The sequence below is a fragment of the Furipterus horrens genome, unplaced genomic scaffold (genome assembly GCF_987537825.1).
Source record: "Furipterus horrens unplaced genomic scaffold, mFurHor1.1.pri manual_scaffold_8, whole genome shotgun sequence".
In the NCBI taxonomy this organism is placed as follows: domain Eukaryota; kingdom Metazoa; phylum Chordata; class Mammalia; order Chiroptera; family Furipteridae; genus Furipterus; species Furipterus horrens.
In genome coordinates this window covers 34373091-34391352 of record NW_028327178.1, presented here as the reverse complement: position 1 = coordinate 34391352, position 18262 = coordinate 34373091, and the positions used below count along the sequence as shown (strand labels likewise).

The window sequence follows — 18262 nt, the reverse complement described above, 5'->3', positions numbered from 1 at the left end:
AACTATATATTTTCACCTCTACTCATGAAAACAAATGCAGAGCAGATGTGTGAAATTCACAGCAAAGCTGAAGCTTCCATCTGGTTTCAGCCTTTCCTTTCCTTCTGAACTTCTCAACATGCAAGTGCATTGTGATCAAGCATTCAAGTCCATTGGTTTCATTTATTTTATCACATGTTAATATCTACCCAGGTTAAGATACTAAAGACAGTAAAGAATCTTGAGAGGGAGAAGAAAGCATATATAATTCAAAAAGTATATATTTCCTTTTATATATTCTTTTTTTTTAAAGGTAGGACTGCCAAATCAAAAAGTAGGCACATCAACAAATCTGACATATATTTAAAAATTACCCTCACTAACAGTGTTGAAAGCCTAGTCCTCAATCCTCTTGCCAAAATGGGGTATTATCCACCTTTCATTTTTGTCTATCTGAAAAACCAAAAATGGTCTCTCATTTTATTTAGCAACTTTATTCTGTGTAAATTCACAAACATTACATATGTTTACATGTTTGTTGGCATATATTCTTACATATGTTTCTATTATAAGAGGGTTGATACAATATTTCCTTCTAGTTCCAATCCATACATGTTATTCACAATTATATAGACGAAATACATTCTTAAATGAAGTCAAAGCCTAATTAAAGGGTTTATGCTTACATTCTTAGTCCTGGCACATAGAAAATATTTAATATTTGTATACTCGAGGTATTGCTCTTTGGGTATAACACTCACTCTGTCCAGAGATCTATCATGGATGTGGAAGCATTTACATGCAGATGATTATTTACAAATAGGCATTGCTGCTTTCAAATTCCAGATGGGATTTTTAGAGGGGAGCCAAATTAAGTTTGAATGTACCTAAGATAAAATCTTGAGATTGTCTGAGAAGTCTATAGTACTACCTGACAAACTTTTATGTTAGGAAATAACCAAAACAAGTATCTAAAATCATTGGAAATCTCTGTGAAAATTGGCGCAGATAAAAAAATATAGATGGTTTTCACAAATGTTAAAACATTCCGAACAACAAAACTCATTTCTTCAAACAAAAATAAACTGTCACTGCAAAGTGCAGTTTTCCCTGATTCTAAATATAACTAACATTATGAATGGCCACACTTAGGGGATTTCTGGAGCTTGGACAGAACAGACACAAATTGTAGCTTTTGATTTAGTTGTTAGTGGGAAGGGCACGGAGAAGGGAGGAGGAGAGAAAGCCAACCCTCACACATCCGACTTGAAGTCTCTGTCTACCCAAATGTCGGTCTCTAGCAGTTATTTATTTTAGTTTAAAAAAGAGAACACACCGCACTTTTTTTTTTCTAAATAAGAAAAAAGAAACAAAGGAATAGTGCTGGTTGAGCCATTTTAAGTTTTCTTAACCCATAACACCCCACCATAATGCGTATGTAAGCTAAAATATTTCTCAATGATTTCCTTTCCTAATCAAGAGTGTCATTTCAGCTTAATGGTCTCATGGTTAGTGAGAGAATTTTGTAGGGCATGCAGTTCAGCTTCCCAGCTGAAAATAATGAAAATAAAAATATGTCATTAAAATAACATGTTAGCGGCTGTTTACAGAAACAAATGAACATTCTCAAAAACATTTTAAAAAATGGAGCCTTAAAAAAAGAAGAAAACCAACACAGATATTATTTGGAGACACAGTTCTTTGTTAATGTCTACCCTATACAAAGATCTCTAAGATTATATAAGCATATTATATGCAATTATCCATTTAGCTGACATATTGAGATCAGTAACTAATATCTGAAATTTCCTATTGCTCCAAGCTAGTCTTGAAATCTTTAAGTTACAAAGAACATTGTTATTTCTGAAGTATAATGTCTTTTCAAATAAGGAAATGACTTGGAAAATAATATAATCTCCATTTTCAAATGCTGATTGGTAAAATGCTCTTATATTCAGTAAGGAAGATGTTCTAGACAACCAAACCGTTTAGAGCTTCTTGCTTAATTTAGTTACTGGGCATCTGGTTCTAAATGACTGACATTTAGATTCCATAAGGATCTGACTTCCCACCCTCCTTGTCCCAAATCCCACATCTAATCAAGGGGATTTTGCTTAAAACACTTCCTCACTTCTTGTTCTAGAAGGGATAAACTCATCTGCTTGCTGGTGATCCTTCCCTCTCTTCCTTACCTAGCTTACCATGGCTATCATCTTTCATTTACTTGAGCTTTCTGTATTTATTTTCAAATGCTTATCATGATTCTATGCCATTGCACTTGGCATTTCCTTCTGCCTAAATTGGTGGTTCTCAACCAGGGGGATTTTGTCCCCTGCTCCCACCCAAGGGACACCCTGGGACATTTTTGGTTGTCAAAACTAAGAGGTACTACTGTCACCTAATGGGTAGAAAGGCTAGAGATGCTGCTAAATATCCTGTGGTGCACAGGACACACCCCTAACAAAGATTTATCCAATGCAAATGTCAACAGTGCCAAGGATAAGAAACTCTGGCCTAGAATACCCTTTCCTCCACTCTGAACTTGACAGAAAGAAAGCTTCAAAGTCATCTTAGAGATGACTTCTTTAGGGAGAGCTGTTTGCCAACTCGGGACACACCTCAGTCACTATTTTTAGTTTATATGGCTGTCCACAGTCCATATGTCTGTCCTGTCCTGCTACATGCACACATACACACATCCCTTCCCAGTGCCCTTGCTCTGTCAGTGTTTATGTTGCTGCCATGCACACAGTGATTCATAGAGCAAGCCAAGCTATAAATACTTAACTTTTACAAATTACAGTTTATACACAATATGATATTAGTTTCAGGTGTACAATATAATGCTTTCACACTTATATACCTTACGAAGTGATCACCATGGTAAATCTAGCAACTGTCTGTCAGCATACAAAGTTATTACAATATTGACTACATTACCTATGCTGTGCATTACATCCCTGTGATTTAGTTATTTTATAACTGGAAGTTTGTGTTCTTATTCCCCTTCACCTTTTTTGCCCATCTTCCTCCCCTCTCCCCTCTGGCAACCATCAGTTTGTTTTCTGTCTCTGTGAGTCTGTTTCTCTCTTGTTATGCTTGTACATTTGTTTTTGTTGTCTTTCTGAGATTCCATACGTAAGTGAAATCATGCAGTTTTTGTCTTTCTATGCCTGACTTATTTCACTTAGTGTAATAGCCTCGAGGTCCATTCATGTTGTCACAAATGGTGACATTTAATTCTTTTTTATGATTGTATAATATTTCCATACACACACAGGGTGGGGAAAAAGTAAGTTTACAGTTATCCGTATGGAAAATAATACAATAATTAATAAATAATAACAGTAAATTCTGTTTTGTGTACTCACAACTATAAAGCTACTTTGCCCTACCCTGTATATAACACATCTTTAACCATTTATCTACTGATGGAAATTTAGGTTGCTTCCTTATCTTGGCTATTGTAAGTAATGCTAGAATGAACTTAGAGATGCATACATCCTTTTGAGTTAGTGTTTTGGATTTCTTCAGATAAATACCCAGAAGTGGGGTTTTCAGGTCAAACTATTGTTTTTTTTTAAAAAATTTGAGAAACCTCAAAAGCGTTTTCCATAGTTGCTGCACCAGTTTCCATTCCCACCAAAAGTGCTGGTTTCTTTTTTCTTCACATCTTCACCAACACTTGTTATTTGTTGACCTTTTGCTTTTGAATTTGTGGTTGGATGGATGAATAGATGAGAAACCTTAGGCCCTGTATTACATTATAAAATTCATTTCAGGTCTGGAAAATCTTTTTGAAAAATATTTTATTTATTTAATTTTCGAGAGAGGGGAAGGAAAGGAGAAAGAGAGGGAGATAAACATTGATGTGGGAGAGAAACATTGATTAGCTGCCTCCTATACATACCCTGATCAGGGACTGAACCTGCAACCCAAGCATGTGCCCTGACCGACGACATTTCGCTTTGTGGGACAGTGCCCAATTAACTGAGCCGCACCGTTCAAGGCAGGAAAAAACACCTTCTTATTTACATGGCTAGCTATCATTTATTCATTAAAACACATACTGGCAGCATAAACTAGCTCACTGTTTCCCAGTGATTCACATACCATTTCCCCAATTCTGCCACTTCTCATATTTCTATAACATGAGTCACTTACTACTTATCTGGACATTAACTCCCTTTAAAAAAAAACCTTAATTTATTGTAAGAACACCATAAGTGGAAAACTAGCATCACTTGCCATATAGATAACTGTAAAAATAAACATAATACTATTCTTGCACTCTAGCAGTCTCTACTTGGTGGGATAGCATCCATTGTCAATAACAAACTCATGATCTCTGGTTTTCTCTAGAGGTTTCCCTATGTGTATCAATTAAAATTATTATAACCAGGTGTACCACACTTTTGAAACACTGAACTAGCGCAATATTAGCGAATGAAGAGGTGGGGATATTCAGTCATTCATTTGGTAAACATTTAATGAGTGTCTACTAGATGTCAGATAATAAGTATTTACTTGAATAAAATAATGAACAAAACCAGAGGTCATTAGTGAGGGAGATATATTATTGCAGCATGGAACCAAATATACAGTGCAACTGTAGTAAGAATAGGAAGAAGTCATTCAAGAAGCCTTTAACGGGGCATCTGAACCAGTCCTCAGAGCCTTAGGGACGTATGAATGCAAGAGGCATATTGGAGGTAAACTGAGAGGAACCCAATAACTAAATAAGCGAGGTGGATTAATGGCAGTGTATGTTAAAGGCAAGAAGACCATTGTCTTGGAGGCAGAGGAGAAGGTGACAATGTTTGCATGAAACTGGAAATTCATCAGGAATCACAGGTTTAGGGAGACAATAGGTTTGCTTTTAAATGCATTGGTTAGGGGATGAACATTTAAGTGATAATGTCATAAGAACTTACAAGGACAGTACAGGTTTGTCAACTTGTTCAAATTCTTAAGTGCTAAGCATCTAGTTCTCCCATTTGTGAAGTGGGGATGATAGTACCACCTACCTTATTAAGTCTGCAGTCTAAAATATTTTTGAATTGTAATTTTGTGTAGACATTTTTCTAAGGGCCTTAATAATAATAACAAAATTAGCATTTGTGATTGAGCATGAACTATGTGCCAGGCACAGAGCTAAGCACTATACTTATCTTATTTAGTTGTCACAATAAGGCAGATAGATTTTTAAATCTTCATTTTGCAGACCAGAAAAGCAAGGCTTGGGGAGGCAAGGAGGCTGGCCCCCTGACACCCGGCCATAAGTAGCAGGGACAATAACTGAATCCAGGTACTCTGAATTCAGAGTCTGGACCATTAATCATCCTACCTTGTTGGTGCCTTCCAAGAAAGTCGTAATATTTGTGTGGTATGTGCGCATCCTGGAGGACGTAAATAGGCAGAAAGCCAAATTTTAAGGAGATGAGGAAGGAGTGGGAAGTGGGCAGGAAGTATAAGCTGTCCTTTGAGGACTCTAGTGTTAAAGGAAGGAGAAAAATCTCATAACACGACCATTGCTTCAGGGTTCCTGTTCAGGGTGAAAAGATGAGGACCACACTGATGTCTCTGAACTGGAGCAAGAATGCAGCTGTAATGTCTCTGTAACATAGTCTTTGTATTTCCAGAGGAATACATAGACTAGTGTGGGTGCTCAGAAGAACGGGTAAGGACTAGCTGTCAGAGAGTGGGGACTAGCTGGCTATAGAGCTGAGAAAGGAATCTTCAGGCAGAGGGATCAATGGGGACAGAAGCACACAAAGCCTTAGATTTGTAGAAGAAATTGCATGTGGTTGGGCATCACTTTCTCTTAAGTAGGAGGCAAGAAATTCTAGGAGGGTAAATAGGCTAAAGGAGGCTTCAGGGCCAAGGTCACAGAAGGTCTGGAATGCCACGTTAAAGAGTGACATTCCTGACTTCATGCCATGGGTCATGGAGAGTCATTTTACCATAAGGAAAAATCAGCATGTCTACAGATTATGAAGGAACCTGCAGGGTTTGTAGGAAGGACACTATAAAGAAGGGAAGACTAAGCCAACACAACACAGAACATCCTCCAGGATAGAATTCTGTGTGGAGGGCACATGTGAAAGGATTATTAGGCTTGGAAAATGGGAATTGTAATTATTTCCTTGCCAGGAGAAAAAGTATGGTAAGGAGTAAAAGTAATAGTGCTTACCCAGTAGATGCTGAAGCTGGATTTATGATGGCAAAACAATATCTAATATTTATTGGGCACCACACTGAATGCTTTCTGCTTGGTGTTACATCATCCTTAACACCATCCATGAGGTAGGTTAGGTTATTGTTTCTGCTTACAGATGTGGGAGCTGAGGTTTCAAGTTCATACATTGAAGGTCAAATAGTCCCAAATAGTTTAGAATAGACAGGGCCAGAATTCAAACCCAGTGAAGCAGAGGGGGATTCTTAATAGTCAGGAGACAGACACAAAGAGAAAAGGGTGGAGAAAAGAAGAAAATGCTAGAACTAAGCAAGTAATGCAACAAAAAGTCAGATGGAGATAAAAAAGAAAAATAGAAAGAAAGAACACTGGCATATGTGGTGGGTACAGCTTTAGTCAGGAAAACCTGAAGAATTAATCTTTTTTTTAAACCTGGAGATTAAAGGAAAATAAAAAGCTGAATCTTAGTACTTCCATGATTAAAGTTCAATCACTTAAAGGTGTCAAAGATCCTAGGAGAATGATAACTGAAATTACTTTTAACAAAAAGAAAGCTGTAAATTCTAATAGAAATAAAAGAATCTGAAGCCTGCAGGAGGCCTGAAGAAGAGTAATTTATTCCTGGCTTCAGGCAGAATTACCATAAACCATCCGAGAGATAGACACATTTTTCCTTTGTTCAATGACTGTTGGAAAATGAAGGTTCTCCATAATTTTCCCTCCTAACTCAGTGTTGTGCTTAATAATTTCATTGCCAAGAAGTCATTTCTCACACCGTATCTAACCCAAGATTCTACAGTTTCAAATCCATTTCCACATTCATTTCACTAGGGGTAGTGAATAGCTGCTTCTGCCCACTGCAAGCTTTACTTACCCATGACTATGATCAGACTTCAGATTTTCATTTTCTAAACTACAAAGTCTCTGATTTTTAAATGTGGTTGGTCTGCTTTAGTAAAACTAACTAATTCTCTAGGCTTCTTTCTTGTCATAAAACAGCCAGGCTAGATGTACTACGAATATTACTGCATGGAAACAAGATAAAGCCATATTTCTGTACCTCACACAATGCAAGTTTTAATGCAAGAGGAATATCATGATTGGGAGATGAGTTATACATACTTAGTATGTGAGCAATCTGGTCCTCAGAAAGAATATAAAAAATACACCATATTCTCATATAAAATATGGCATTCATGCTCAGCTTATTGGCATTTAAGAATAATATTTCATATAGCAATGGAAAAGGTGAAAAGATATTCATGTTTTGAATATCACTAAACTAGAAGTACTACTGGAAAAACTAAATTTCAACAATCTCTAACACAAAACATTTCTAGAAAAAATAATCATTGAAACCTGGAAGTTACTAGGTACAATGAAATAAAAACATACACCGAACTCCTAAGTAAGGCTCTGAGCTCAGTTGTGAATAAATTAATCTTAATTGGGTTATATTACTTTATTAAAGTGCTTCTAGCACTATCTAACATATATAATTAATTGTAATAGTGATGTTTTCTTTGATCTAATTTAAGTGAATTCTACTAGGATAATAAAGTGTCAAAGAAACCAACTCTTAAAATCCTTGTCAATAATATTTATTATGGTAGGTATAAAGTTTCCTTTTGATGTACATTACTCTAAACGTTTGCTTGGCCAGAAACCTACAAAACACAAGTCCTTATAAGCTGACACTTTGGTAATTCACGCATACAATGCTTAATGATAGTCAATACTGACCTTGAGAATTTCTTAAGAAAATGGTAAGAACAGAATAGAGAAAAGTTGTAAAAGATTCAGTAGGGCTGGAGATTTCAGAAAAGAATGTAAGTAGGGCTTGAATTGGAACATAAAGAAATAGAAGGTTCAAGATCAAGAAAAAGGTGCAAGAGGTTCCTAATGGAAGGAATCATGAGGGAAAACAGAGGTGTGTAGGAGCATGGTGGGTTGGGGTCTGTCACAGTGAGAAGATCACCTGGAATTAATTGAAATACCCATTCCCTCTCAGATTGTGATATTACAACATATTTCAATACCATCAAATTTTATGCCTTTTCAACAAAATACTATGCAGAAGGGTATTTCTCTCCATTTATAACATGAGAAGCTTGTTGGTGGAATTAATGCAGTTATTAAGTGTTCGAACCTGTTAAATAAATTAATCTTAGAGTTAAGGGGAAAGTCCTAATAAAGAAGATAATCTCTTTATACAAAAACAGGCTCAAACAATCTATTTGTAGCCTCTTAAAAATATGAACATTAATATTTATCTTTAATTTATACATGTATTATGTGGGTATGGTTTTTAGTTCAATTCCTCACAAAAAACGAATTCTAAGGCTAAACCAAGAACATGCCAACAATTTTAAAAATTAGATACCAGAGGTATCTAATTACCTTAGTCAATTATCACACTAAATATTATATAGACTAATAATGTCAGACTAGCAATGAATTACCTTGTATACACATATTATTTAACCGATTCAAAGTTGTGTAGAAAAAAGAACAACAGATTTCTCAGTGAAAATTAACATTGAATAATACTGTAGATATATTATTACCTGGAGATAAACTGTGTGTAATACCATGCATCTATAAGATTAAAAACAAATTCAAAGACAGTGTTTGGTTGGCTTACTTCTCTATCAAGTCCAGCTGCCACTGTGATAATATCACCAGTCTCATTGTTGATGGTAAACATGTTGGGTGAAGGAGTGCTTGGAGCCTGGGACAGAATTCTGTACCTCAACATCCCATTTTGGGTATTGGGATCATCATCATCAATAGCAGTGACCGTCATCACATATGTTCCTAGACACAGTAGACATGGAAAATGAATGGCCACCCTTCACCTCAGGGTCTCCTAAATAGAAGGTATATTTACCTCTTCATTCAATCTCAGTTTCACTTTTTCAATACAAATATTTTAATCACTTAATTTGATTAAAAACACTGTTGAAAAGAGTACTACTCACTTAAAAAATATCTAAAACATGGCTTACTTGCTTGAAAGGAAAATTGTAAAACATTTATACATTTAAAAAGACTTAATTTTTCCATAACTAAGAAGACAAATTCACTATATAATTCAAAGACAGGATCACTTCAGACTTTCATTTATAGAGTGCAAATTAATAAGTAATATAGATGCCCTTAGCAACGTATATTATGGTCATTGATTCCTTCCCTCTGCCGTCCTTTCTTCTGTTATGCAGTAACATCTGAAATCACATGCTGAGTGTGACTCTCCCCTGTGCTAAGTCACTTTCTGAAAGTAAGCTGTGTGCATAATGATGAACACTCCATTTACTCAGGTCATAAAGAATCATTTCATGCATTACTGTTTTGGTACATCACATAGGGGTTTGGCATTGTGGTTCATTTTTTCTTAGGAGGTTAAAAGAACACTTTAAGACAGTCAAGGGACTTCGATTTATTAGATATTTTGAAAGTAAATCTACAAAAGATTAGGATCAAAAATAAGTTCAAATTAGCTAGACAAACTATAATTTACAAGTAGAAAGAAAGTAATTATCATTTAACATGGTTTGTTCTGTGGGATATCTGTAAGAGCTGGGTTATAAAAAAGTTCTACTTTAAAGCCTTTACAGTTGCTGTTCCTTTTACATGGTACCTTTTTGTTGCAAAATTAACTGAGTCGTGGTCACATTATTCAAATCACTTTGCAGAGCTTGAGCCTCTAAAGAAGACACCCTTATGTATTATATGTCATCCCTACACACCTTTTTATTCCGCTTTGTGAATCTGCCTGCTTGCGTGTTTCTGCCCTACTAGAATTTAAGCTCCAGGGCAGGACTAGCCTGTTGCTGCTGTATCCCCCGGTGCCAAAACAGTGCCTGACACAAAGCACATGCTCTAGAAACATGTGTTGAATGAATGAATCATTAAAGCAAAATAATATGCTTCAGAATCTTGAACCAAAATACTGATTGCAATGCAATTTAACTCAAGATTCATCACATGACCAAACCTTGCCTAGAAGGATGTTTTCAAAGTTACAAAACAACCACAGGAAATAAACTCATGAGATGTCTCTACTTCTGATGATCATTTAAAGTCTTTCATTTATGGTAGATGTTACGGAAATTCATGGCCAAATGCATAAAAAGTATATCTTTAATGGTTTATTTTTGACAACTTGTGTGAAGCAGTACCTTTAAAAATGTTAGAAATAATAGAGGGACAAAAAGAAAATAATTTTAAAAGAGCAAAAGACATTCCCAGGCAAAAATAAAAATAAAACTCAATGTTTATTATCTTTAGAATATGTGTATAAGATTTGTGTTTTAGTAAGGATATGTTTAACTTGCTTAGGTTTTACAGTATTTTAAAATAATGAGGAAGACTAGTCTGAAAATGTGACTGAGAAGGAGCCCCACACCATTGAACTTCCTGCACAGCCCATACCCCCACTCCATCCAGCTGCCCCACCTACCTGGACTTCTTTTCTGAGGATACAGGCAAGTGTAGTTGGGCCAAGAAAAAACACCAGTTTAAGGCATATCTGGTTTTATATATCAACTGGCTTATGCATAAGGGAGCTACATGACTGGTATAAATAAATGGCAAAGGTAATAGAAGCACAATTTTAAGTGTTGAGGTTTTTTAAATTTAAAAAAACAACAATAAGGTAGCTAATTAAATCTCTCTAAACACCAAATTACCTCAGGAAAGCTGGCAAAACATTTCCTTTTACCATCTCAATGCTGACGTATTTCCTTGTCCACTAGTTTTTCACATTAAATAGGGCTTGCTAGGCTTGCTATTCTACTGTGACTGAAGTGCACAGTATTTTCAGCACAAGAATCTAAAATCTTAGTCAAACATCACTTCACAATGGTGGGTGGCTTTTGGCAACTGCTGTTTTAGGCTGGGTCGCTCCATGACACCAGTTTAAAAGCAAGGGCTGCAGGAGATTTTCCAGTCATTCTGAAAGTAAATATCTGATGTGGCCAGAGGGCAGCAATCACAGCTGTCACCTAGGCAGGCCCTCCCCCTTTGGGTTTTACCTCCCCCACTGGGCCCAGGAACACCAAGGATCTTTTAGACTCTCCCATTGCATTTTAGTTGCTGCTAGGACTAGTATGACACATTCTGTACTTTATGCACAGACGTCCCTGGTCTTCTGGCTCTCACTTTCTAGCTGCCCCCGCTCTGTCAACCATAAAAGAATGAAAGGATCCTCCTATAGCTTCTGTAGTATAGTCAGATACTGTCGTCTATTTTTTTTCAAAGGTGGGAAAACTCATAGAGGGCAGTACAATGATAGTTTTCTGTTTTCTCCCTTCAATCAGTTTTTCCCTAAGTTACCTTCCTTTCTCCCTAAAAGCATTAGGAATGAAAGAAAATGACACTAAAAGGCTCACATCATGTCTCCTTTTCTTGATTACATAGCAGTGCTGCATTACACTGCCTCTCTTGAAGTAATCTGAAATTGATTATCTTCAAACTTACCAGGCTTTGATCCCTCAGGAACTGTCCCATTCCAAACCTGGTGTAAGAACTCGGGCCTGTTATCATTCATATCAATTACATTGATGACAATGTCAATGGGGTTCTCCACTTGATTTCCATTAATATCCACTGCATGTGCCCTCAACTGTAAATATAATTAGAAAACAAAACTATTTAACAGATTTACATCTCGAGTGAGCACATAAAATATACAATCGCCATGTTATCAAGATAGCATAGATGGACCGAGAAGCAGAAAAACAAAAGCTACTCTTGCCATTGAAATGTAAGTTAGCCAAACTCCATATGGAGTAGATGTAGCAGCAAAAAACCCACAACGACTACCTGCTAGGGATTGTGCTGGGGACTTTATGGATTTTAACTTATTTAATCCAAATAAAAACGTTTGAGGCAGAAATGACCAGCATTTGAAAGTGAAAAAAAAAAAATCAAGCTTCAAAAAGGCTAAGTAACTTTGCTCTGTCTATTGACAGAGCCTATATTCAAAGCCAGTTCTATTTAGCTCCCAAATCCTTTTGCTAAACCAGTACATATGACTCTGGGTAATTAAAAATGTGGTACTGACACAGAGTAGTCATATAGTTCAAGGAAACAGAAGAGAATTGAGAAGGAATTAAGTGTGTATACGGAATTTTGACACTATGGTTTTTTAATTGTAAATGGTATTCATAAATGTTAAAAGATAAACATTAAAAGTACATGAATATATAAAACAGTTGTTCCTCTCCCAAGCACAAGTTCTCAGTTCTGTAGGTATTCTAAAAATTTTATCTTTTTTTTCCCTACTTTTTTAACAAATACAATCCCTCAGCTACTCTTGGCAGAATATATCTTCAAAATCTTTTCATCAGCACATAGGTATACATTTCATTCTTTTCACTAACTGTGTAGTATTCTATCGAATTGCTTCTTTTTAACGGGAATGCTTCTATGATTTTCCTGTTAAGTGTGGTGCTGGCAGCTGGGTTCTGTTGGATATGCTTTGTCAAGTTAAAGAAGCATGAACACACCCTCTCTTACATGAAACAATGTAAATTTTATTACTGCCTTTTCAACACCTATAATTCCTTATCCCCCTTGATTTATTCAATATAATACATTAATAGATGCTTAATACTGAACAATCCTTGCAATTCTATGATTAATTAATTCTATTTTGTTATGAATATCGTTCTTTTATGTACAAGGAGTGAGGATCTGGAGAGCAAGAATTTACCCCAAAGTTGTGCAAAAACTATTTCCTGAGTCTTAACTGCACCATCAGATAGTGAGAATTCATACTGGAAGAGAAATTCAGGAATTTTTTGTATTGATCTTATTTATATTCATAAATTAGAGACTAGTCTAATTAAAGACTGGTCTATTGGGTGCTGTCTTTATCAAGTTTCCTTATTAATGTGATGTTTTTTGTGAGAGGTTTGAAAGTTCTACTTTTTTCTTTACACTGTAGAATATAAAATGCATTAGAATTACAAGCTCCTTGAGGAGTCTTACTCTACCCTGTATCAATATTTTAATTATGACCAAAATCTCAAAAAATTTCAAAGTTTCTACAAGTGCAAAAATCAAACATATATATTAATGGGAAAAATTAGAAACTAAAAACAAACACATACAAATATGGAATAAAAATTTAATTACTATGTTTAGATGATGAATCAGTGGGACTACTAATTCAGTACATGACACAGCTGGCTAGCCACAAAGGAAAAACAAAGTAGATCTATATCCCACGTCCCTTTTACTGTAATAAACTCCACAGAAATTTGGGTGCAAAAAGAAATGCCTACATTGAATTGGGGAAATTAGCATCTTGAGTGGGGAAGGCTTTCATCACCATCTCTAAAACCAGAATGCACAGTAACATTTAAAAAATGAATTTTACTATGTAAAAACTTTAAGTTATTGCAGCACAGAAATTATTAACAAAGATTAATAACAAACAACAAAAAGAGGGCGCTATATGAAAATCATGCATTAATGTCTCTAATAGATAAAAGGTTCTAAGCAACAGTAACAGAAAAAGATATGCAATCCAAAAGAAAATTCCACATAAAAGGGAATCCACTTTGATTGAGTAGTCAACTTATACAACTTAAAACATCAAGATAAATATTTTACAAAAAATATTGGCAATAAATAATGCCTGGCCTTTATATGCACAACCCATGGACATGAACTAAGGGGGGTAGGATTGCTGGAGGGAGGGGGGATGCTGGGCAGAGGGGAGCAAAAGGGAAGAAAAATTGGCATAATCAATAAAATATACTTAAAAAAAAAAAAGAAAACAAGGTTAAAGGTGCCATTTAAATCTGCAATAGTTTTAAAGGGTGGGCCCATGGGGGACTTAGACCTTCTAATTTATTTGTACCTGAAGTTTTTACAAGCCTTTTTTTGGGGGGTGGGGGGCATCGGAAGAACAACAGCAGCAAAATAACAATAAAAATATTTTATTTAAAAAAAAAGATGCCTGGAATTGATCATGTAGTAGAGAAAATGGGTAAATGGCAAAACGCAACACAACCATTCTAAGAACAATTTTACTATATATATATATATATATATATATATATATATATATGTATCAAAATAATTCCAACTTAAAGAATTTATTCCAAGGATATGAAGAAAATATGTACAGGTGTTCATTGTTACATATACTTTCAAAATAAATGCAAAAGCTAAATCACCCAAATATCCACTAATAGGTAGTTAAAATTATGCTACATTCATTTAACAGAATAATTTAGAGCAATAAAATATTATGATTTAAATAAATATATTTTTATTGACATGGAAAGATATTAAATCTTATGATTGTGAAATGGCCCCAATTTCAAAAGAATACATTTATGAATCTATGCATAGCAAGACATCTTATAGTATTTCACTAAAGCATTAAAAAAGGTTGGTTTTATGTATTAAGATTACAAATCATTTTTACTTAATTATTAATAATATATCATTTGAACTTATTTTATATTATTTGAAAAGTTTCTACAATGCACATATATTCTTCTAAAAGAAAATGGTGCTTTCATCAAAAGTTTTACTCATGTTGAAGTTTATAGAATAACACAATTTAGGTTTCTATACTGAACTCATGAAAAAAACTGTTGAAAGCTAATTCTAGGAAAATGTGCAAGTATGACTAGAAAAAAATGAAAAAAGAAACAAGCTTCCTGGAATTTATTATTTTAATATTAGGTCATTCTTGCATTTTAAAAGACTCAATACAACGTTATTTTTAAGTTGTAAAAGTCAGTTTCAAATATATACAGGTTGGGGCAAAAGCAGGTTTACAGTTGTTGCATATGTGAAACAGAATTTATTCTTGTATTATTATTTACTAGTTATTATATTGTTTTCCATATAAACTGTAAATCTACTTTTGCCTCATCCTGTATATATGTAAAAATATAAACATATAACTATATATAAAAGTGGTTATAATTCAATACAAAAATAGAAACAAAAATAAAGAACACAAATTAACATTAGAAATATAACTAGTTAGTATATGTAATATAAAAGATTGCTTGTATTGGCCGACTTATGATCCCGAGTGTTAGTAGGAGTGTCAGAATGCCAGTCTTTCTGGAGGGAACACTGCCAATAAACAACAAGACAAAAATGTGCTATCCAAGTTCTAGTTCTCTATTTAATGGTAATAATAATACCAGCGAGAACAGATAAAATGGCAAATGGAAAATACAGACATCTATTAATAAGAAACTATTTTAAAATTAGACTACATTCAATGGAATACTATACAGCTATTAAAAATGTGATCTCTACGTAATTTACAAGAAACAGTTTTGACCCTCTACATGAAATTTTCTTTTATATGTTCTTAGCCTCATCTCTGAAAGAGAGTATCAACAAGTAGAAGGTAATGCAATTTTAAGCAATTTCACTTTTATTTTTTAGCATGAACATTCACAAATTCTATAAAAACAGAAAATAAATTGAGAAGCCTACAAGTACATTTCACATGCTAAGACTCTCAGAAGCAAAACTTTAAGACTCAAATGAGAGGCAAATGCTAAACTCTGCACACATTCGAAAGACTATTAATACACAGGATATCAGCAGTTGAAATCTTACATGAAACCGGGCTATCTGCTCACGATCCAGAGGCTTGGTCACTGACAGCTGACCTGAGATGGGGTTGATAATGAAGATACCAGTTGGAGGCTGGTCAGCTCCTGGCCCAGTCACGCTATACCGCAGTGAAAGGTTCTTATCTCTATCAGACCTGATCTGAGGGTCAAGAAGACAATCACATTAAGTGAGAGACAAAATGAGCTCATTACCTGAGACACAGTGTGCCACACCTCGTGCCCTTTTCCAGCTACACACTTAGACCATCTCCTCCCCAAAAATCACTGAAATGCTCCCAGGCCTGTTCCTTGCCCTTGTTTCTTGGTGATAGGCTTCAAAAAGAGATGTCACCTATCACCAAAAAGACCGGTGGTGGGGGTTGGGGAGAGACGTCAACATCAAAAAGAGCATGCACTCAAAGCAGCGTAAAAAGCCAAAATTAAGAAGAGTCAGTTTTTAAACAGTAACAAATTCTATCCTGGAAATTTGCTGGTTAGAATATTAACCAAATAATAGGCGTTCAGTTTAATGAGAAAACATTGTTTACCTTTTTGTGTCAGTTAGGTTAAGAAATAATTGCTTAACTGTGGTGTGAAATAGCCTCACTTGAGAACTCTAAGATTATGGGTGAGCCTGGAAGTCAGATCTCTGTACTTGCGGTGTACTGATGATTCACTGCAACCAAAACTTCCCATTTCGCTTTCAGGTGGCACTTATTACTGCAAATTCCTTATCAATAATGAATCATACAAGAAATGATTAAAAAATATTTTTATACACTCAAACATTATAGCCATGGGCTCACTTCCTTCTCCTCCAAATACCACAGTTTCTAGGAAAAATAAGTTTATGGACGAGCAATCATAGGATCAGGCAATAAAAAGGGAGGAGAAAGAATAGTACAGAGAAAGGGCCAGTAGAGCAATACTTTTGGACGTGATAGTAAGAGACATTTATTACATAAAAAATGTAATAGGTAAATACTACACTTAATCCAGAAATAGAATGTTGTTATTATTTTTAAAGTTAAGGCAAAATTATTTTTTCTCATTCTCCATTAAAGTAGAAAAATAAGCAATGCCTTTATCTGGGGTTAAGTCATTCATTGTTGAAGTGAATTATAATGTGCAATAGAATAGCATATATCACACAATAAGTGACTTATTAAAAATACAGCTTTTAGTAAGCGTGTCTGGAATGCTTAATTAATCATCTACAGAAACATTTATTTTCTAATAAATGGCAATACAATGACTTTTTCTTATTTTCCTTTTGTAATAAATAATGGGTTGCTAATTTTGCTAAACACACAGAAATATCTGTAATTTTTTTTCCCTCCACATTTGATGACATATATTTAGAGTAACTAAAAAAACTGACTTTTCACATTTGAAAGCCTATATTTTTGCACAGCCCCAGGGATTCTGTTAATGGTATCAGAGGTCATTTTTTTTCTTTTAAAAACTCTCAAATGCACTTAGTGCTGGCATTTTTAGCAATGATTGCCCCTTCAATTTTCCTTTGGCCCAGAAGCTATCTATAGAGGGCAAAGATCATCATGGAGAGTACAGGGTTCAGACAGGGAAGTCAAGGTGCATGCGCTTCGTGGCTAAGGGTATGGTGATATGGGTGCGAATGCATACTGGAGCTAGTGTTTCTGTCTTCACACACTATACACACTTTACCACCCACAGCGTATAGGAGTACAGAGTACAGAGAGCTCTACCTATAAATAATCTTAGATAATAAAAAATCAGAAGAGGCTCTTACAAGACATTTCACCTATGCAAAAGTATAGTTCTTTGTACATACATGTTGTAAACTCTACCTTTTGTAAAAAATAAGACAAAAACATTTTTAACACACACTAGATACATGCCACACAGAAAATGAAAATTGTGCCACCGTACCCTGACAAGCTCTTGAGGAAAAGGTCCTCTGGAGTTTTCTGGCAAGTTGATTGGAGGGATAACCCAATCTCTCTTCTGCCTTTGTAGGTGACCATTGTGCTTAGTCAATTGTCCTGGGAATACTATTTCTTCAATTTCTTGTGATCCCTTTCCATTAAAATACAAGAAGACATTCCTGAGTACTAGGAGAAACATTTTCTGAAAGTATATCATTATCAATGGATACCTGAAAGCGTAGAAATCACAGTTTATTATGAACAAGAAAATAAGTCTGGAGGTGCTTTCCTTGCCCCCATATTAATATAGTAAAAATATCATAAAAATTTTGGGTTATACTGTTCACTGAAAAACTGAATTCCAAACCATTTATTATGTGGCACAGCTGTGTAAACTATTTTCAGTTTCCATAAACCATGTTAGATAGTAGTTAATATTGAGCAAAATTTAATCAGACCCTTTTATATATTTCTCATTAGTTTAAACCACAGTTCAGGTAATGTGCCACTGTACATTAAATTTAGATCTTGATGTGCTAAAATATAATTTGAATTCCAAGAGAAGTTTAATACAT

General features: G+C 35.0%; 1 protein-coding gene across 1 annotated transcript in view; it reads right to left on the bottom strand.

Moving 5' to 3' along the window:
- CDH2 (cadherin 2) overlaps positions 1-18262 on the bottom strand; it is a 210638-nt gene that overhangs the window by 40976 nt on the left and 151400 nt on the right. The window contains exons 4-7 of the mRNA XM_090285686.1: positions 17692-17838; positions 15785-15940; positions 11657-11801; positions 8820-8992 (exon numbers count right to left, since the gene is read on the bottom strand). Of these exons, the coding sequence (XP_090141812.1) occupies positions 8820-8992; positions 11657-11801; positions 15785-15940; positions 17692-17838 (621 nt within the window). The remainder of the gene's footprint in view (positions 1-8819; positions 8993-11656; positions 11802-15784; positions 15941-17691; positions 17839-18262) is intronic.